This window comes from Macaca mulatta, chromosome 1 (assembly GCF_049350105.2).
Source record: "Macaca mulatta isolate MMU2019108-1 chromosome 1, T2T-MMU8v2.0, whole genome shotgun sequence".
NCBI lineage: Eukaryota > Metazoa > Chordata > Mammalia > Primates > Cercopithecidae > Macaca > Macaca mulatta.
The window spans coordinates 124550144-124572863 of record NC_133406.1 but is presented as its reverse complement, the minus strand read 5'-3'; the positions used below and the strand labels follow the sequence as shown (position 1 = coordinate 124572863).

Sequence of the window (22720 nt, the reverse complement as noted above, 5' to 3'; positions counted from 1 at the left end):
TTTTAAAATGTTTCACTTGAGCATATTTTAAAAGTTAGGTATTATTATTAATTTTAAAGTAGCTTACAAAATAAATGAATGTAGAGTTCCCTAGGTGATTGAACACCTACCAACGGGGAGAAAGACAATGCTAACTGGCCCTCATTCTTTTTTTTTTTTTTTTTTTGAGACGGAGTTTTGCTCTTGTTGCCCAGGGTGGAGTGCAATGGCGTGATCTCAGCGCACTGCTACCTCTTCCTCCTGCATTCAAGCAATTATCTTGCCTCAGCCTCTCAAGTAGTTGGTATTACAGGTGCCCATGACCATGCCTGGCTAATTTTTGTAATAGAGATGGGGTTTCACCATGTTGGCCAGCTGGTCTCAAACTCCTGACCTCAGGTGACCAACCCAGTTCGGCCTCCCGAAGTTCTGGGATTACAGGCATGAGCCACCACGCCTGACTTGGCCCCCATTCTTAAGAGATTCTACCTCAATTAAGTATGGCTCTAATAATCCTCTGTGATCATCCCTTTCTGTCCATTATTTGCCTGGTTGTATCTGTTCCCACTTCAGCTTTATGATGGTGGAGTTGTATCAGATGTCTGGACTGAGATCTAAGATTTCTTCGCATTCTGCCAGTGCACCTCACTAGCCTGTCCCACCCTCACTTCAACAATGCCTGAACTCTGAGGAGAAGCCCCTTACTCGCATATAATTTTCTTCCTTCCCTTCTGCAGGCCTTGTCTCCTGGCTGGGATTCTGGGCCACAATGGCCCCATCACACATTGTACAATGATGGCTCCTGGTGTGGGTTCCCTTTTGTAAAGGACCTTATTGTTTGTTGTTTGGCTTTGGGGGTAAATACAGGAGAGTTTACTTGAGGGGAAAGTTCCAAATCAGTGATTCAGGAAAGGCTGGTCCCATAGGCAAGAAAACGTGTCCATGGAAGGGAGCCATGTAACCACAGATTGGAACTGGCTTGGAGACCAGGCGTGGAACACACTGGCAAGTTTCCTTGAGCAGGACCCCCGCCCTCTTCTGAAGAGACTGGACTCCTGTAGATGCTCTCACAATCTAGGCTGTGTAGCAGAACACAGGGCAGGCCAAGGGTGCCTGAGCAAGCCTTCATAGGGGATACTCACATCTGTGACATTCACCACCCCAATCTGTGGCCTGAATAGGTCAATCTTGAAAGTCTTCTCCCAATAGGCAACGAGCTGCAGCAACAAAAAAATAATATTAGACAGCAGGCAGAGGGCATTCTCTGTTAAGGACCCACCCACCGTCCCATTGCAGTAACTAGGTCACCATTGGTTAAAGGTCTTCAAAACAGCTGTGGGCACTTAGCAAATTGAAGACTTGGCCCCAGCCTTCAAGCACTTCAAATAAGCATTAAATAAAAGATGACATAGCATAAATTACGGAAACATGTGTCTACAGCTGTAAGAGAGAAAATTATAGAGGTGGTCTAATGTTGCTTTCCAAATTACTTGTAGCTGTTTTATAGTTTGTAGAGCCATTTCCCTCCACCTCTTTTTTAATGTCCCATTTTTAAAAATACCTTATCTTGTGCTACATGAGATAGCTGGGAAAGCCATGATGGGTCATAAGTTGCCGAGTAAGGAGAAGGCTTCTTCATTCAACCAGGCCTGGACTCCATGTGGACAAATCTCTGACTGGGGCAAAAATAGAGGAGCAAGGGACCACAGGATTTTTTTTTTTTTAATGGAGATGCTCAGTGGTAGAAAATCTCCCATGCAAATATATGGCCTAGTGGGGACTAGGGATAATCAGGAATCTGGAAATCAGAATAGTCTGAAGATTTCTTCTTTGCAAAAACCAAGGCAAACACATAGAACTGGCCAGAAGAGAGGCTGGGCGCAGTGGCTCACGCCTGTAGTCCCAGCACTTTGGGACTGGAGTCCGGGAGTTTGAAACCAACCTGAGCAACCTAGTGAGACCTTGTCTCTACAAGAAATTTTAAAAATTAGCTGGGCATGGTGGCACACACCTCTAGCCCCAACTGCTCAGGAGGTTGAGGCAGGAGGATTGCTTGAGCCTGGGAACTTAAGGCTGCAGGAAGTTGAGATTATGCCACTGCACTCCAGCCTGGGTGACAGAGTGAGATCCTGTCTCAAAAAAAAAACAAAAAACAAAAAACAAAAAAAAAAAGAACGGGCCAGGAAAACTGCAAACCATCTGCAAGCTTGTATAACAAAATAGTCAGATAAACTAGAAACACAACCAGGCAAAAGCTATATCACCAAAGCTGTACTGTATGCAGTCTTATATGGCCATGACTTTGTTATAATTACCCAGTGCTATGACAATGGTCTCAAGTGTCACGGAAGCCTCTGCCTTTGATTCGCCCCCCTCCTCTACATAGGGCTGATTTTCAGGACCCTTGAGATGCCTCTCAATTTTCTCTATTTAATCACAGTATCATCAGTCATGACCTATGCAAATAATGATAATTCCTGGAAGATAAAGTCATCATTCATAACCTAATGATAACTAAACTTGTACTGATTACCGCGATAAGCTTTTACCTAAAGCAGTAGGTAGACCAAGCTTTAGCATCATGTAGACCTAGATTGGAATATCACATCTATCACTCACTAGCTTTAACCTTCCCAGCTATCATTCTCTCCACCTTGTGACAGGGATTATAATAGTACCTACTTCACAGCGTTGTTGAGAGGATTGCTGTGATGAGGCATGTAAAGCATTACTATAGTTCCATGCATACAGTAGAGTATATCAGCTATGCTTATTGTCAGTACCAGTACTTATTATCAGTACCAGAACCAGTACCAGGGTTCAATTCATGTAGTGTACAAATTCTGTTTATTCTTTTTAAAAACATGTAAGTATAATCAAAGCTTTCGGGCCACTGATCATGGACACTAGCAAAAGTGTGGACTTTAAGGTTCTTTCACATTCATCGTAGGCTAGACACTATGCTAGGTCCTGGGGAGAACATGATGAACATGACAGGCATAGGCTCTCTTTCTCTCCACAAAGTTCTGAACTCGCTGAAAAATGTTCATCTCTGATTTTAATTACTTGGTAATTCAGGTGGCCTCAGAACGATGGTCCCCACCCAGAAGGTCAAAGTAGTTCTGGGGACAGGGAGTGCAGTGATGAGGGGTAGCTCTGGAGCTGCCGCCAAAGGAGTTTACCCTGCCCACTTGGGTGGGTCCCCAAGGGTCAAGGGTTTTCAACTCCTGGTTTCAACTCCAGGGAGTAAGCCTCATCCTTTCAGGGTCAGCACCAGGCCCCAAGTTCAATACTGCCCCAAGGGCCAAGACCTCCCACATTGGATGGGGGCTGTCACTGGGTTTCTTCAAGTGCCCCCACCTATTTCACCTCCTTGGATGCTAAACGCAATCATGAGGCTGTGACAGCAACTGAGGGTGGGGCGCTGGCCGGAGCCACTCACCAGAGGAAAGTCGTCGGGGTCGATCCACAGGATGCTCAGGTCGGGGTTGTCGGTATTGTCCCGGGCAACCTGTTTCAGGATCTCCAGGAATTCGTAGCCATCTGAAGCAGGATTCAAGAGAGTTGAGTAACCCCTGCACACACACAGCTTCTAACGTGGAGAGCAGAGTGCGGTTTTTCCACGAGGACTTCTTAGGCCATTTGGTGCTTACCCTCAATTATAGGATTATTCTATAGAATGAGTCAGATGAGAGCTCCAGGCACAAAGCAGCTTATACAAAGGAAACAATAAAAAATTTGAACAAAGGATTAAAGGTTCACAGAGAACTGGCTGGTTTTTCACTGGAAGCCAAACTTCATTTGTGAAAACTGCCCAGCCTTGGGTCAGAAAGTCAGTCCCAGAACAGAGAAACTGCTGCCTGTCCTCACTGATCCCATGCCATCTCTTGAAACAGATACTTTGCTGTCCCTTAGAGTCCCAATAACATCTGCTGTATAGACCAAGAATGTTTAAGCCTGGACCCTTAGTTTTCTACAACCAGGAATTGCTAAAACCTTCAAACCAAACGAGCATCTGATTTACAGTTGGTTTCACAGCTCTGAGATAGTAAACGCGGCTTCCCTCCCTCCCTCCCTCCCTCCCTCCGTATTTCCTTGTATACTGGGCCCTCCCTCTGTTCAGTCAGCAGCAGTCATTGCCCTAGGGGCGGGATGATTCATAAGAAAAGCAGAGAGGAGCTTTATAAGTTTCAAGAACACAAACTTCTTAGCTTTAAAAGCCTAAACCTTGAAGGACTGTGAGCATACAACTTTTGCCATAAACAAAAATTATAGGAGAATATTCAGTAAGAGATAGCATACTCTCAACCCTCAGCACCACTCCCCAGCCCCCAGCTAGAAACTGAAAAAATGGTTTAGATTCTGGAAGATCCCTGAGAATACTAAACTGCGCCTGTGTGTGTGTGCGTGCGTGTGTGTGTGTGCGTGTGCATGTGTGCACGTGCGTGTGTGTGTGCATGTGCAGAAACACAAGCCATGTGCGCATGTACAGAATCTCCATTGTTTCCGGGAATCCCAGGGTATAGAAGACCCATGATTTGTTTCCGAATTAAACTTAGGCAAATGAAAAGATCCCAGAATCCCCTAAAGAACCCCCTAGTATAGGAGCACTAGGGCAGAAGAGCCTGTCGAAAGGCCCCATGGAGTTGTCTTGTCATTCTGAGGAACTTGGACAAATGATGATGACCCCTACCAGATGTGCACCCCACTCAGCTATGCCTGGGAACCAGAGAGACCCTGGATCCCTCGGGATGGTGGAATTGGGGTGGAGAACCTTTAATTATCAGCCCCAGCTTCCACCACTCAGTGGTATACACTCAAAATTGAAATTTAGGTTCAGTTCTAAATAATAAAGTTACAGTTCTTGCATAGCTGAATTCGTGGCTTGAAATTTATACCGTGAATATAAGTAACTCACCAGCTACTTGGGAATTCAATTAACTGTGTTTTCTTTGCAAAGTTTTTTCCTTTTGCCTGGAATCTCAGCAAACTTGAGCTCCTCCCTATGGCCTCTGTTTAGCAAGCCTCTCCTCTCTCCAGGAATGCTAGCTTTTGTTTGGCTCTTTTGGACTCTTGGTAAAAGTTTTTTCTACACTTCCTTATCTCTAATGCATTCCAGGCAAAACGCATACTATTCTTAGCAACTCTACTTTGAGTTTTTGAGTTGGTGTAGTCACTGTTGCTAGCTCACACTGAAGATTCAGGCTGAGCCCCCTTAGGCCTTACTACGTGGGAAGCACAGCGACCTCTAGTGGAGAAGTTCCTTTTTGGCGGGGGCGGGGGGGGGGGGCTCTGTTGCCCAGGCTGGAGTGTGTGATGGGAACATAGCTCACTGCAGCCTCGACCTCCCAGGCTCAAATGATCCTCCTGTGTCAGCCTCACAAGTAGCTAAAACTACAGATGCATGCCATTATGCCCAGCTAGTTTTTAAAATTTTATTGTTTTATTTTGTAGAGACAGGGATCTCACATTGTTGCCCAGGTTGGTTTTAAACTCCTGGGCTCAAGTGATCCTGCCTCAGCTTTCCAAAGTGCAGGATTACAGACTTGAGTCACTATGTCAGGCCTAGAAGTGGTCTTTATGGCTGGTGTCCACTTCTTGCAGAGATACAGAGTGGACTTGGGTAATCTTTTAATCTGTGCTCATAACCATATTACAAATGAGATTATGACAGACACCGGAGACTGACAGGGCCCTAAGCATTAGAGTTCATTTATCTGTAATTGCGGGGCTGGGGGCAAGGTGGGGTAGGGGCATTACTCCTGCTGCCTGTAGGTGGAACTGAGAAGGTCTGGCCCCTCCAGTGTATCACTGGCTGCCAAGTGTGGACACTATGGGTTCTCCTTTGGCCATATGTCTGTCACAGGAGAGGGAAATATGGTGCCGCCTTGGTTATCTGTAGAGATAGGAATCATAATACAAAGACCACAAGGAGGAATTCCTCCAAAACAACTTCAGTTACTATTTTTAGCTGCAGAAAATAAAGAAATGATAATCAATGAGGTGACCCTGCTAGTACTTTGGAAGATGAGAGAGAGTCAAGCATAAAAGGGACATGACAAATCTGAAATTCACAAAGAGGATGAAATGCAACAACACAGACTCAAATGAAAGTAGAAAGCAAACTTGTGGTGCAAGAGACTGATTCACATAAAGAAAAGGAGAGTCTAGGTAGGCACGAGTGTTGTGGAGGGACAGGATCTGTGACCCAGAACTACAAGCTGCATACACAACAGAGCGCTGTTGTTTTCTTATGGGAAAAACTCTCTTAACATTGGGATGCATCAAAAGGAATGTGGTATCCAAGAACATACCTACTACATTCCTATTTGACATTCTAGAGCAGGTTAAGAGACGAAAAGAAAAACTGAACTGTGCAAGAAAAATCAAATGGATGGTAGTATTTATGTAAATGAGCAAAGTCAAAAGTATGGCCTGAAGCCCATTTTCAAGAAAATAAAAAGAGTTTTGTAATATTCTTTGTGTCTATGGAGAAGCAAAGAAATCTCAAAAACCATTCCCAGAATAAATTAATAAATAAGGTTGACATTAAAGCTGAAAAAGTTTCCTCTAGATCCAAGGGCAGGTTTCAGATGTTCAGGGTGATGAACTCTGTAATGGACAATGTCTGTGTCCCCGAATACTTTTAATGATAGAACAGAGCCCATTCTTCAGGGAGTCAACCCAGCATAGCCCTTAAACACACAGACTCTGGGGCCAAATGACCTTGGCCAAGGTCCTGGATGTACCCTTAGAGTGTGACTTAGAGCAAGTTATTTAATGTTTGTCTCCTCATCTGTAAAACGGGGATGATGACAATGATAGCATCTACTTCACTGGGTAGTTGTGAGTTAAATGAATCAGTTTTCCTGCAGCACTTGGACAGTGCCTGGCATAGAGTAAGGTTTAGCCATTATTTTACTTAAATTACCTGACATTCTACATTCAAAGGCAAGGAAGCTAGCTGGAACTCCCTAAGCCTGGCCGTTCCTCTGTTCATTTACCACATCGGTATTAAGTTCAGTGATCTGGGCACCGGGAGTGGGGTGGAGGCAGTCTTGGACCCACGTGGTAGAGAACATGCCCACGGAAAACTACATCACAAGACAGTACAGCGTGGGGCAGTTCCTTCCGGCTCCTGTTGCTGATTCTGTGACCAAAGGCTTCAGGGATGGCTGTGCCAGCTGGTGTGACCACGAGAACCCTGCCTTGATAACTGGGTCAGGAAAAGGTTTAATTCCTTTGCTTTTAAGGCATTAGCTTGTATGGATATTCCTGATCAAAGGCTTACGAGCCTCCAGGGCTCTCCCCTCTTCAGACCCCAGCCTTGAGTGCAGACCTGTTAAAATGGATTCTCATTAATCTGTGAAAGTGAGTTAAGGCAGCTAACCTGGTCTCACATGTATTCAGTTGCTAAAATTGTAAGTTACAAGTTCAATTTTTTCCAAAGAGAGCCTCTGTTTCTTTGTAAAACTGGCAGGTCCCCTGGAAAAGAGAAACATTCTCTGTGGATCCTCCCTTTTTGACCAGGAAGGCAGGTGTAGGAAGCCGCGTTTCACTTTAGTAATTCAATGTTAAGCAAGAACTAGTCCACTGTTAAAATTACATGGATGAATGACTGAGTTTAAAATGAGTAAATGTTTCCTTTATCAGTGGTAGACATGGCTTGGAGGCCTTTCAAGACTGTGGTCATGCATGTTTCAGAAGGAATATAGCCCATACTTCAAAAAAGTATATAGAGATAAAGGGGGAAATACTATTCAGAGATGTGTAGGCTAATAGTTATCTAGACATAGCAAGTAGAGGACTAGTCTCTGCAGTCATCAGAAAAGCATCAGTTCTCAAAATGAGAAGAGACCCCGGCAACCCAGACATTCCAAACATCCAGGTAGGTGAATAGCCCCCACTCAAAACATTTGTATCTTTTGAATATTTCCGGGACTGAGACCCTTCGACATTGCTAAAGGCTGACTACAGAGTTGATCATTGTAACAGCCAAGAATCTTATCCTTGCATCCAATTGAAATCTCCTTTTATACACATGACGTTTACTCCCCACTCTTCCTTTATGGACACTAGACATTGTTCTTTTTTGTTGTGTTTTGAGATGGAGTCTCGCTCTGTTCCCCAGGCTGAAATGCAGTGGTGCAATCACGGCTCACTGCAGTCTTGACTTCCCAGGCTCAAGTGATTCTCCCATCTCAGCCTCCTAAGTAGCTGGGACCAGAGGCACACATCACCACACAGTTAATTTTTTAATTATTATTTGTAAAGATGAAGTCTCTCTGTGTTGTCCAGGCTGGTCTTGAACTCCTGGGCTCAAGCGATACTCCCACCTCAGCCTCCCAGAGTGCTGGGATTATAGGCGAAAGCCACCACGCCCAACCAGGACACAGGACATTGTTCTCCACATGCAGAAAGTCTATAATCACGCTGCTCCAGCCTTTATTTTCTGAGTGTCTATTGAACACTTACTGGGTACTGAGTACTTTCGCATTTGATTTTTACAACTCGTCTTGATGGAGGTTAGGAAGATTTTATCATCTCCATTTTAAAGGGGATGGAATTAAGACCCAAGGAGAGCAAATGACTTGCCCAGCATCACACGGGAGCAAATGGTAGAGTTGGGAGTTGAACTCAGGTCTTAAGTCTGCACGTCTGGCGCCACTTCCACTGTCTCCTACCCTCTGAGGTCTCCTCACTCCTACCAGTGTTGCTGCCATCTTCCTTCCTCGAGTTTGTGCTTGAAATTTTTAAGCCCAGTGTGAAAGCTTCAACATCAGGGAAGCAGGGGCTGGGACTCTGAGGAAACTGTCCATGGGGTCAGCGCCAGGGCTGGAGGGCTGGCCTCTACCTTCCCATGGAAGAGTCCCATCCCCTCCTTCAAACCACACTGCCAAGCCCTCGCCTCCCAGCAGCTGCAGTATGGTGGGTTGGCTAACTCAGGGATGGCTCTGAGGGGGACTGGTGTCTCAGAGATGGATGTAAATAAAGAGACCTGGAGCTGTGAGAACTGCAACTCCTCTCCTGCCACTCAGGCTTAGAGTCCTGAGAGGCCATGACCCACAGCCAAGGGATGCACGTTGAACCAGGAGGTTTCCCACGGCAAGCGAGTGGCCTCTGGGAATCACATCTTTGTGGGAGGAGAAACTGGTGATTATCCTCTCCTGTTTCCCTGGCAGGGACTGATGGGAATGAGCCTTCACCAAGCCCTAGGGGACCGGTCCCAGGCCAGGTACAGCCAAGTCAGGAGCCAAGGCCACATTCAGCAGAGGCTCGTGTGTCTCAGACCAAGCAGCGGTCTAGGAGCGAACAGGCCCACAGCACGCTGGCTGTGCTCACTCCACAAAGGCACTGAAAGGGACCCTTCCTGACTCAATGCCGTGGGAAGTTCTGGGCCTCAGGGTCTCTGCTCCTGTGAAGAGAGGCCTGAGCTTGGGGGGGCCAAGCTCTTAGAGTGGGGTCCTGCCCTTACTTATGTGGCAGGTGGACAGATAAACGGCCGGGGCTGGAACCACAGAGCTTAGAGGTTGTGTCTAAAGAGGGCACTGGGTCTGGAGTTTAAAGACCTTGCACAGGTCGCTTAACCGCTCCCCTTTCGTCTCCTCCTCTGAAAGTGGAGAGAACAGCAGCCACATGACCTCTCAGGCATGTTGATATAATGAGATGCTCTCAGCATGTGGGTTGGGTAAAGTGTGTAGGGAGACACAGGCAGAAGGGCCTCGTAAAGACTTCCTCTGTCTTCTTCCTTTTTCTCCTCCACCCCCATCACACTCTTAATCATTTTAAGGCTTTTTTTTTTTTTTTCTCACTACTTTGATCCTTCATTGACGGGAAGGGTTTTTGTTTGTTTGTTTTGTTTTGTTTTGTTTTTGAGATGGAGTCTCACTCTGTCACTGAGGCTGGAGTGCAATGGTGTGGTCTTGGCTCACTGCAACCTCTGCCTCCTGGGTTCAAATGATTCTCCTGCATCAGCCTCCCAAGTAGGTGGGACTACAGGTATATGCCACCACGCCCAGCTAAGTTTTGAATTTTTAGTAGAGACGGGGTTTCACTATGTCGGCCAGGCTGGTCTCGAACTCCTGACTTTGTGATTCACCTGCCTGCAATTCCAAAGTGCTGGGATTACAGGTGTAAGGGTTTTGTTTGTTTGTTTGTTTTCATCAGGCAGGTATAATTTGAGTTCCCACAACATCTTAAGCCCAGAGCCAGGGGCTGAGACACAAGGGTGTATAGGACAGGTCCTCTCTCAGAAAGGCCTTGTTGGTCTCTAGGCCAGAGCTCACTCAGTAAGTATGGAATTCTCAAAAAGCGGCCCAGCATCTGAACTGGACCCTTTGGGAAACCTCAGAGGGAGCTCTCCTCTCACAAGATGGAGTTGCCAAGAAGTCACCCGTGAGAGTCAAACATCCGCGTAGGACAGGGGACATTGTCTGGGCCCCACGGCTGTGAGACGGCACTTGAGACATGTGAATACACTACCACTCCTTACCACAGCCCTCTTTCTCTGCCTGTCTTCTGGCCCTAAGATCCCGGAATTGGTGAAAAAGTAAAATGACACGGTGTTGTCATGAAGAGAAGCTTAAGCTGGTTGTTACAGAGCCCAGACTTGGGGCTGGACTGCTAGGTTTGAATCCCAGTTCTATCACTGATTAGCCATGTGAGCTGGGGACATTATTTAACTTCTTCGTCCCTGTATTTTCTCATCTGTACACCGGGGAAGATGATAAAAACAGCACCTAACACGTTGGGTTGTTGCGAAGGTTAAATATGTTGATACTTGTTAAGTGCTTGGAATAACATTCAACACATAGCAAGAACCAGGCCAGGCACAGTGGCTCACGCCCATAATCCCAGCACTTTGGGAGGCTACTGAAAATACAAAACTTAGCCAGGTGTGGTGGCCCATGCCTCTAATCCCAGCTACTCCAGAGGCTGAGGCAGGAGAATCACTTGAACCCGGGAGGTGGAGGTTGCAGTGAGCAGAGATGGTGCCACTGCACTCCAGCCTGGGCAATTGAGGGAGACTCTGTCTCAAAAAAAAAAAAAAAAGAAGGAAAAGAAAGAAAGAAAGAAAGAAAGAAAGAAAGAAAGAAAGAAAGAAAGAAAGAAAGAAAGAAAGAAAGAAAGAAAGAAAGAAAGAAAGAAGGAAAGAGAGAACCAAATGTTACATTTGATAAACCAAATTTAAAATCAAAAGCTCAAAGAGGCAGTTAGTGGTCCTACTTGAGACAATGGTCTCAAAAAGATTTTTACAGGAACCTGAACCAGTGGAAGCTTAGATGGAACAGAGCTTGGAGACATTCTTTCCAGGGCCTGTCACTAATTCTGTTCCACATGCGCAGACAGCAGCCTGTCCTTGCATTTCCAGCTAACCTTGTTAGCGCTAATATTCCCAGTGCCCTTTGAGGATATCCATCCAGCATGCACTCATGTAGAAATGCCGCTTTGCAAACCTTTCATCACATGTTATAAAGAAGATGTCAGCCTGACACAGACACATCTAGGAGTGGTGAGGAAGAGCGTCGTTCATTTTCAAACCTGTCAGACGAGCGGCTCTGGCGGGCGCTTTGAGCGCAGGAGCTGGAGGAAGACTGGCAGCACCACCAGGCAATGGGCAAGAGCGCAGGGCTAGGAAATGCCCTTCCCAGCCAGGCCTGCCTGAGGGCACGGGATGAGTACAGCAGGAGAGATCCAGCGATTAGGCTCTAGGGCCAGGAGAGCAGACCCTGCCTCCTGGCAGGTGGGGGTGAGAGTACAGGGTTGCTGCTTGCCCTCAGCTTTCTACAAGGGGTGAACTCAAGTTCTTGGCCGTGAGGGTCATGTCAGAACTGTTGGGAGAAGAAAGTGGTTGGGGCAGCTGGATCGCTGGGACGTGTGGTTGTTGCTGCTGTATAATCTTAGATCCCAAACCTGGACAGTGGGAGGAAGCCGGACTTTTATTCCCTGACTAGGCTCTCAAGCTTCCAGGTGGTTTTGCGCTCTTCTCACCTCCCCCTGCTCTGCCTGCTCGTGCCCCCTTCCCCAGTACATGAGGCAGCACTGCACATGCTCAGAGCCTGCACTGGCTGGGGCATTGTTTGGAGTTGGTGTGATAGGGTGGACTGTGCACAGGAGGGGCCCTTGGGAAATCTAAGCTTGATTTTCCACTATTCCTATAACCCTGTGATCTCAAACATGCCATTGCATTGCCCTGGGTCTCTGTTTTCTTGTCTTTCAAACGTTGGAGGTGGAGAAGATGGTGAAGGGCAATAGAGAGGCAGGAAGGAGGACCAAATGATCACTTAGCACAGGCCCTGCTACAGACTTACATGCCACTCAGAGTTGCTACCCTGACGACTTCATATAACTCTATGGCAGGGCCTTGTGGTTAAGGGTGTGGGCTGGGAAGCCAGACGTCCTCAGCGTCATTCCAACTTTATGCTTCCCAGTGAGGTAAGCTCTCTCAGCCTCAGCTTCCTCAGTTGTAATAAAAATAATGCCTTCCTCATGGGGTTCTTGTGTACGTATAAGTACACAGTAAGTGACAATCACCATCATCTCCCTCATAGTCATGATGTATTTAGAGGTCAAGACAGCCTGCTTGAATTTGAATCTTGGCTTAGGTACAGTGAGTGATTTGGGCAACTTATTTAACCTCTAAAGCTCACGTTCCTCATCTGACACCAGAATAATCATCATCAGGCACATATTACAGAGTGGCTTTAGGTGCTAAATAAGGTCATCCACATAAAGCTCCTAGCACAGTTCCTCAATGATGTTAGCTCTTTAAGAAGAACTGTATTATTTTCCTGAATGTATGATCTTCTTCCCTGGGTTGGTGGGGTAGGTGTTTGGCTGGGGCGAAAGGCCATGTCTAACTTGTTAGCAAGAACAAAGGAATGCAGAGGGACTGTTTTGCAGGAATGAAATTCCTAGTCCTGCAGTCAGGCCCATTGCCCCAGGTTACACACCAGTGCTCTGCAGGTAAATCACTGATTAACCACAAATTCAGAGTCAGGGACTTTCACAGACAGTTCTTCCCCTTTCCCAACCCGGAGTGGCAAGGCCCTCGCTCACAGAAGATGCTTCCAGAGCTCCTACCCCTCCCCCTCCCCTCACCTCAGTGCGTGCTTACAGCTTCCCAGTACAAGCCCCAGCTTGGGCTCTTTTGGGGAAAGACACAGCTTCAGGCCCAGGGATATTTGTGCAGGGAGGAGGTGGAAGTAGTTTCTGGAGCTTGATTCATTACAGCAGCAATCTCGGTCAAACAGGTTCCTGCAACTTCAGGGAGGCCTCTTTGTTCTATTGTTCCAAAGAGCCAGACAGGCTTCCCCACAGTCCTGGAAGGGGGCAGGTGAGGTGGGGAAGGAGCCCTCTGGAGTCTGGCCAGCAGGCTGCTGCCTATGGCAACTGCATCTCTGTTCACATAACACCAGGGATCCAATTCTGTTTGATTATAGTTTGTAAACCTTAGGCAATTGGCTTCCTTTGCTATTTGCTCCTCTGGGGCAGAGTGGTGGCCAGAATCTGTGGAAAACCCACTGAAACCACACTGGCTTTTTTTTGAGGGGGTGGAGACAAGGGCTAGATCATGATGAAAAATGAAAAAAGCCAAGAGAGTGCTCAGATAATTCAGAACATAAATTTGGTTTTGATACAATGGAATATGATTCGGCCCTTAAAAGGAATATGTGCAATATCATTGGGACACCTTGAAAACATCATGCTAAGTCAAAGATGTCACACACAAAAGGCTACATAGTAAATGATTCCATTTGTATGAAATATCCAGAATAGGCAAATTTTAGTGATAGTAAGTAATTCCTGCCTGCAGAGGTGGGTGAGAGGGAAATGGGAGTGACTGCTAATGGCTGTTTTTCAAAATATTCTAGAATTAGATACTGATTATGTTTGCACAACTTTGTGAATGTACTAAAAACCACTGAAATCTTCACTTTAAAAGGGTTAATATTACGGTATGTGGATTATATCTTGATTTTACAAATTATATGATAAAAAATGTGGGTTTCACTCTATAAGAAACTATGGAGGCTATTAGTGTATTGCCAAAAAAGGGAAGGAAAAGCTGGTCTGCCAGTGAAGAGTTTGGGGCTCGGTCTTGTTTGGTCATCTAACTCTCTAATCATCTGCCAGACAAATATTTATTGAGCACCTACCATGTGTCAAGACATTGTGCAAGAATCAGCTATATATTGATGAACAAGGCGATCTGTTCACCCTTGATGATCTACCACTAACTGTGTTCTCTTGGGCAGTTTTCTTTTTTTTAACTTCTCCAAATGGCTGTTTCCTGATCTGTCCAGTGGAACCATCTCTAAATCTCTCCCTATGAGTATATAAGAGACTGAGGTCCCCAGCAAGTACCATGATGTCTACATTCCCTTGTCTTTGGTTACATTCTGGGTTGTCTCAGGGTTTCCAAAATGCACTTCAGAATCTGTGCTTCCACTTTCTTTTGGGGACTCTCTATCTCACAGAGTACTGCCATAGGAAATTGCTACCTGCAAAATTAATTTGCCTGCACTTCACTCTCCACTGGTGTTGAAAAGAGTGAAACCAGTGAAAAGTTGTCCAAGTTCCAAAAACAAAGTTACAAATTCATTTACAGGGTCATCTTGCACTTTTAAAATAAGCTGCTCATTTTCCCCAGTTCTCATTATTTAGGGGAATGTTTCCTACTTCATTTCCTAAGCACAGACAATACTTTATGGATCAAAGTATACATTTATCCTATTTTCAGGTAGAACTGTGGTTGATATAGGCTCGATGGCAAAATTGGTAAATACTCTTTTAATATGAACAGAAGTTCACACATGCACACACACACACACAAGCACACACACACCCTGTAAAGCTGGTATGTTTTAATATCCTCCCCAGTGCCCAGTGTACCTTTCTATGTTTGAGCAGCAAAGCAGAATGTTTGAGGTTCTTGAAAGCATCTCCAAAAGCATTTTATAAAATCAATTGGAGAAAAAAATAAAATCCCACTAGGCTTCCCACACCATCAGCAGCCATTGTGAAGCTGGCTTGCCCTCTGGCCACTTCTGGTCACTGTGTACTACCCCAGGATAATGTAGCCCTTGTCACAAGACTTGTTATCCCTTCTCTGTTCCATAGATGAAATTTAAGACATGGTGAGATTAAAAGTGATATGGTTTGGATCTGTGTTCCCCACCCAAATCTCCTGTTCAAATGTAATCCCCAATGCTGGAGGTGGGGCCTAGTGGAAGATGATTGGATCATGGGGGTGGTTTCTTATGGTTTAACACTATGCCCCGCTTGGTGTGAGTTCTCACAAGATATGGTTATATAAAAGTGTGTGGCGCCTCCCCACCACCTTGGTCCTGCTCCTGCCATGTGAGATGTCTGCTCCTGCTTTGCCTTCTGCCATGAGTAAAAGCTCCCTGAAGCCTCCCCAGAAGCAGATACTGCCCTGTTTCCTGTACAACCTGAAGAACTGTGAGCCAATGAAGCCTCTTTTCTTTATAAATTACCATGTCTCTGGTATTTCTTTATAGCAATGTGAGAACTGACTAATACAATAAGATTTCCATTTGAGTTTCTCTTTTAGGTTCTGCATACCAATAAAACTACTGACATCAGCTGGTCTAAAAGGCTGAGCAAGGAGCTGACTTATGGAAGAATGCAGTTTCCACATCCTCATGATTTCATCCTCTTACCCAGATCAATTGATGACCCCAATTTTCCAGGCCCTCACCTTCCATGACCCTCTTAAAAACCCTTGCCCAGAACCCCTTGAAGAATTGGATTTGTGGCTTGAGAATCCCTCCCCTTACCCATTTGGCAACCTTGCGATTATTAAACTCTTTCTCTGCTGCAAATCCCACTGACTCAGTGTATTGATCCATTGCTGTGCAGCGGTGTAGGAACCTGGTAGTCTATAACATTCTGATTTGTTCACATCTTTTCTTCTCTTAGCCATGTGCACAATTGAAAACAAACTCATACTTAATGGGTGCCACCAGGGGGTGCCCAATATCTTGCAGTTGCATTGCGGATGGGACGTGAGAGAAGAGAAAGGTGAGGGCTGACAAAGGTGAGAAATCGGTTCTCGCTAAAGTTGTAAAAGAGCAGATTGAAAATTTCCTACCTGGGTCACTCTTCTCTGCAAAGGCCACAATGTGGATCCCATTCAAATCATCTTCCTGTATGAGAAAAGAATCAAAAGTTACACTTCCAGCTGGAGGGATACAAAGGACTGAGCCTGGGACAGAGACTCAGAAGCTGGAATGGAAACAGGAGAGGTAGGGAGAAGTGTGGAAGCGGGGATGAACACAGAGGCACAGAGGAGTAGAGTGGGGCTCACATTAAGGAAGGCATGCTGAGGAGCAACTGGCAGGAATGCATAGGGTTTGGACCAGGGACTCAGATAAATGAGTTTGCAAGACAAGAAAATACCAACCACACGTAAGACATTAGCACTAAATAAGCCTCACTCCTGTGGTCTGGTGGTTCCGGGAGAGCAACAGCAAAAGGCAAAATGAAAAAGAACATGAGTCTGGTTTATGAGGAGATCTGAGGGCAACAATGGCTCTAGAGGCGGCTCAGTAGAAGCAGCTGTCAGTCTCTGTTTCAAGAGTTTACCACTGGCAGATAGAGTCAGTGATGCACCAGATTATGCAGGCTTCTGAATGCTGTGGACAGATCCTGAAACTATCCCCAAATGGATGGCAGACAGGAATCATTGAGGTCAATTAGGATGTGGGCTGGTGTTGTTCACACAAGAATCACAGACAACGGTTGAGCTTCCCTGTTAGGTCCCTGCCTACGGAATCCATGTAGTGTGTAGGGGACACTTTGCTTTCTGTGACCTCTAGGTGACTTCCTTGAAGTCCTTGCCCAGTCAGTATAGGCCTCCAACGCATTTCTGAGGCTGCAGGAATTGTCTGGAATTTGAGTGTAGGGAAAGTTGAGGGTGTGTGACTGAGAAAAGTGGGTATAGCTGTGGGGGCAGGGGCAGGAAGAAGAACCTAAAGAGAGTATTTTAAGTCTATGGGGCAAACGAGGGGCATTTCATGTCTCTACACCCTGGACAGCAAGGACCCTATGCCTTGTGTCTCCTTTGCAATGATTATTTCTGGAGAAAGAGGAGCTGGAGCTTGGAAGCGGCTCTGCTGTCACAAATGTGATTCTCAGGAGACTTGGAGAGGAATATGTGTGAGAAAGAGGCACCTGGGGACAAAGCTGAGTGCATACTGATGATGAGACATGGGGAGAGGTATGCTTTGGGCACTCGGAATGTCATATCAGAATCATCCTATGGAGAAACCTCCAGGCGTCTCAACCTTCCCGTGATCTCTGTTTCCATTTCAATTGATTTTAATGCTGGTGCAATCCTATCTAAATGCTAATTTTTTTCCTTTGAGTTTGGAATGGACAAAACTTCCACAAATTCTAAGAAAGATTAAACGGAAAATATTATTATTAAAAACAAGAGAGTGGGCATTGCCTTGGTCAGATTCTCCGGGGAATTTAATTTTACAGATATACGCATGTGTGTGCCTGTGTGTGCCGGCTTATTACACAAATCCGACAGCAACCAGAAGGGGAGTCCGAGGTTTCCCTGTTTTACATTTGCTATTATCGCCAGACAGAATATCCCGATCCGTTCTCATTAGGCTAGCCTGTGTCTCTGTCTCCTGCCATCAGATGGGAGTGAGCGCTGTTAACTCTGTGAAGCGGGCTTCATTTCTGTGTGCCCTGCTAGAACGCATTTGGAAATTGGCTTTAGAATTAAGAATCCATATTTGTTTTCTAGGAGGCTGCTCATAATATGGCTGTCACTCCCCAGACCCAAGATGGCCCCTGGAGGGAGCACTGTCACTAAGGGAAAAAGCTTGTCTCTGTGTGGTCACAAAGATTCAGCACGCAGACCTGTATGCCACATCTACAAGGAAGCAGGCCAGCCCTAGGTGCCAGGCATTTTCAAGTAATAAACTCACAGAGTAGGAACCCAAGGGCAAACCGGCAAGTCGGGGTTACTCAGTGAGAACCCAGCTTGCACAGGGAGGAAGAGCTATGCTGATCTCAGGGCTGGGAACCCCCAGGGCTTCTCTGAATCCCACAGCCTTTGCTACTCAGATCTCTCTTTTGGTCTTTAGGTTACATTGTCTTGGAAATTCCGTTTTTAATTGCATGAATCTTCCCTCCTCAACTAGATGGCAAGCTCACTGAAAGAAGGGATTATGCCTTAAAATAACAATTATTAAAGTGGCAACGATATCTGCTATTTGCTATTTTTTCCGTACTTACTTTGTAAGAACATTATCTCAAAATCTCCTAAGAAAGACTTACTCTTATTGAATGCTTGAAGAATCGAAGTGACTTACCTAAGGCCACAGAACTACTAGTGACAGAAGGGGGATTCAAGCCAATTCTGTCTGGCCCCAACGCCCACTGTCTTGGTCCATTCAAGCTGCTATAACAACATATCAAAAACTAGGTAGCTTATAAACCACAGAAATGTATTTCTCACTGTTATGGAGGCTGGGAAGTCAAGGCACTGGCAGATTCGGTGTCCGGCGAGGCCTGCTTTCTGTCTCAGAAACACTGCCTATCTTCATGCTGTATCCTCACAGTGGAAGGGACCAGCTAGCTCTCTGGGGCCTCTTTAATCAGGGCACTAATCCCAACATGAGGGTTGAGCCCTCAAAACCTAATCACTTCCCAAAGGCCCCATCTCCTCACACCCTTACCTTGGGGGCTATGCTTCCAATGTATGAATTTGTGGGGGGACACAAACATTCAGACCACAGAACCTGTACTCTTTCTTTCTCACCACCACCAGCAGAACAGGCTCCATGAATGTATTGCCCCCTGCAGGGTTTGCAGAAGATGTTGCAAACTTGGATCAATGGCTCTTAAGTTGAAAGAGGCTGGAAAGAGGCCTGCATGGAAAGTAACTGAGTGCAAGATTTCCCAAAGAACTGGAGATTTTGGAGTAACTTCAGTGAATCCCTTCCTTTGGATCCCCCAGCACTTTGTATGTCCCTCTGTTGCAGCAGTGAGCATACTGGGTTGGCGTTATATGTCTTGAGACTGTTTCATCTACTCAACCTGAGCTCCTAAGGACAGGACAGCAATGTTCATTTTTATAACCTCATTGCTTAGCACAGGGGTTCTTTTTAATGCCTAGACTCAAAAAAGGAGTATGGCAATAAAAACCTTACTCACTGAGGCCGGGCGAGGTGGCTCACGCCTGTAATCCCAGCACTTTGGGAGGCCGAGACGGGCAGATCAAGAGGTCAGGAGATTGAGACCATCCTGGCTAACACAGTGAAACCTCATCTCTACTAAAAATACAAAAAATTAGCCGGGTGCGGTGGTAGGCGCCTGTAGTCCCAGCTACACGGGAGGCTGAGGCAGGAGGATGGCATGAACCCGGGAGACGGAGCTTGCAGTGAGCTGAGATCGCGCCACTGCACTCCAGCCTGGGCGACAGAGCAAGACTCCATCTCAAAAAAAAAAAAAAAAAAAAAAAAAAAAAACCTTACTCACTGAAGAAAATTAAATTAGAAAATATTAGGTATACCAAGAAGAAACTATGTGTATCAATTACCTACCAACTGCATACATCACCACTTAATATTTTACTCAGTTTCCTTCCAGTCTCTGTTGAATATTTGTTCTCATGTTGAATGAAGAGATGCAAAGAAAAAATGTGGTTAAAATAAGCAGGCTCCCTATTTAAGGTGCAATGGAGTGACCTAGATGCCTGTCTGGGGGTCTCTGACCCCATCTTGAAAGTATTTTGCTGTTGCAATAGAGGGAAGCTTCTTTTAGAAGAAACTGCTGACTCTCCTTCCCTGTGGGCAGTTCCCCAGGACTCTAGCGGGCCACTTGGCTAGATGGAGGGTGAGGTCTCCAAGGGGAATGACAGATCAGCACTGGGTCTCTTTTTGACAGCTTGACATTCTTTGAGTATTTAAAATAAATAAATAGCTTTCCAAGGTACACACAGCAAATATTACCAGGCACCAGTTTCTTTAGTAATCATATGTGATGTGTTTTCTATGGCCTGCATCTTAAAAACCTGCACAATTAGAGAGAGAGAAAGATCAATAGTTGTTTTAGTCCTAGCTGGCTTTCCCATCTTATTTAAATACTTCTCAGTGTCTGGGGAAGTGGATGTTGAAGATAAAGACTTTTCTTTTTCTTTCGAAATGGGGTTTCACTCTGTTTCCCAGGTTGGAGTGCAATGGCACATCTCGGCTCACAGCAGCCTCTGCCTCCCAGGCTCAAGGGATCCTCCTGCCTCAGCCTCTCAAGTAGCTGGGATTATTGGCACGCACCACCACACCCAGCTAATTTTTGTATTTTTTGCAGAGACGGAGTTTTGCTGTGTTGCCCAGGCTGGTCTTGAATTCCTTGACTCAAGCGATTTGCCCACCTCAGCCTCCCAAAGTGCTGGGACTACAGACATGAGCCACGTTGCCTGGCCAAAGACAAAGCCTTTGAAGTTCACTAGCTGGTCACTTTCCACAGCCACATCTGTGGTTTAAGTTGCTGTGGCCATGTGGCCCACAGAGATGCCACTCTTCAGAGCAGTGACCTGCCAAGGGGCACAGGTAGAGGAGGAGGTATGGAAAGTGGCTCCTCAGAGGTCCTTTGGATGCACTGATTTCTGTTTCTCCCTTTCAAGGAAACAAAGGTGACACTGGAGGGGCCTGTCCTGCCTTCCCTCTCTAGTTGGAGACTTGAATGAGGGGCTGACTAGGTCTGGTTAGGGCTCCTGGGTAAGTCATGAGGCTTTTCCAGAATGGGGAGGGAAGGAATAAACCATTTCAGTTGCCCTTTTCTCTACCTGGTTAAATTCAATGCACTGCCCTTCCCCAAGTAGAGAACAATTCAATATGCACTAATGTGGAAAATAGGAGCCATCACCATTATTTTATATTATTGCAAAAGGCTGTATTTTATCTTATTCATTAAATGAAAAGAAAGGAGAGAGTGAGTTCCAATGAAACCAGACACTGAACTTCCTGTCTGAACATCTGCCTCTAATGTGTCCACAGGGAGTATTTCTGCAGCAGTGTGGGATATGTGAGGACAGAGGCTCCCCATCTACAAAACACCATGGTCTTGGGTGTGATACTGCTGTGACAGGAAGGAAAGACCTGGGAGAAGGGGTCCATGGTTTTATATTCCCTCCCTTCCTAGAACCTAGGTAATGGAGATGTGCCTCTTAGGAATAAAGACAATAAAAAGAAAAAAACTGAAGATAAAGCCATAGCAGAAGAGAACATCAATAATGACTCTCAATTTAAAGTGGTATTTTGTGTCATGAAAGACAAAGACCAAGATCCTGTTCCAAATTAAAGGTGACTAAAGAAGCATAAGCAGGCCAGGCGTGGTGGCTCATGCCTGTAATCCCAGCACTTTGGGAGGCCGAGGAGGGAGGATCACCTGAGGTCAGCAGTTCAAGACCAGCCTGACCAACATGGTGAAACCCTGTCTCTACTAAAAACACAAAAATTAGCCAGGCATGGTGGTGTGCACCTGTAATCCCAGCTACTTGGGAGGCTGAGGGAGGAGAATCACATGAACCTGGGAGGCAGAGGCTGCAGTGAGCCAAGATGGAGCCACTGTACTCCAGCCTGGGTGACAGAGGGAGAATCTGTCTCAAAAAAAATAAAAAGAAAAGAAAAAGAAAAAGAAACATAGGCAAATGCAAGTGTGGGATCCTGGATTGGATCCTGGGCCAGGAAACAGAGATGTTTTTCTTTTGCAGTAAAGGACATTGGTGGGACAACTGGCCAATCTGAATAATGGTAGTAGACTTATTATATCAGTGTTAATTTCCTGATTTTGATAAGTCTCTCTCTCTCTCTCTCTCTCTCTCTCTCTCTCTCTCTCTCTCTCTCTGTCTATCTATCTATCATCTATCTCTCTATGTATCTGCGTAGATAGAAGGCATCGTAAAATGTTAACATTTGGGAGATCTGGGTGAAGAGATAATGAAGTTCTTTGCACTACTTTTGTACATCTGAAATTATTTTAGGGTAAAAAGTAAAAACGATTTTAAAAAAATATATATTATTTTAAAGCACTATTATACCTTTTTGCTATTACCATTTTAAAATATATTAATAAGACTCTTTTTTTGAGACAGGGTCTCACTCTGTTGCCCAGGCTGGAGTGCAGTGGTGCAATCACAGCTAACTGCAACCTCTGCCTCCCAGGTGAAAGTGATTCTCTTACGTCGGCCTCCCAAGTAGCTGGGACTACAGGCGCCTGCCACCACACTCAGTTAATTTTTGTATTTTTTGGTAGGAATGGGGTTTCACCATGTTGGCCAGGCTGGTCTCGAACTCCTGACGTCAAGTGATCTGCCCACCTTGGCCTCCCAAAGTGCTGAGATTACAGGCGTGAGTCACTATGCCTAGCGATAAGACTGTTTTAATATCTTTGAAAGCTTTAAATGTTAGGAAAGTTTGTTTCTATTGTGCTGAGTTGGTATTAAATAGTCCACTCCTCTGGATTGTATTATTTACCCTTTGGTATCTTGTGAAATGTTTGCTTTACCTTCAAACATCCAAGTAAGTTACAGACCAGTAAAACAATGTCAAGTTACTCCCTGGTTCTGTTCATCCATCACTTCAAAGAATTAAATAGATAAATACTTCCGTGTTAATTCATCTCTCCTCCTCCCCATCCCTCACCCCAAATGGCCCCTTGTGGGGATATAGTCACTCCGGGGAGGCATTCTGCAGAG

At 45.6% G+C, this 22720-nt stretch overlaps 1 protein-coding gene across 2 annotated transcripts in view; it reads right to left on the bottom strand.

The window, feature by feature from the left end:
• The window catches only part of CASQ2 (calsequestrin 2), a 69646-nt gene that overhangs the window by 1744 nt on the left and 45182 nt on the right, over positions 1-22720 (bottom strand). For both annotated transcript variants that reach the window (XM_015148921.3, XM_077950529.1), the window contains 3 exons: positions 16097-16151; positions 3422-3522; positions 1122-1196 (listed from right to left, as the gene is read on the bottom strand). In XM_015148921.3, the coding sequence (XP_015004407.3) occupies positions 1122-1196; positions 3422-3522; positions 16097-16151 (231 nt within the window). The remainder of the gene's footprint in view (positions 1-1121; positions 1197-3421; positions 3523-16096; positions 16152-22720) is intronic.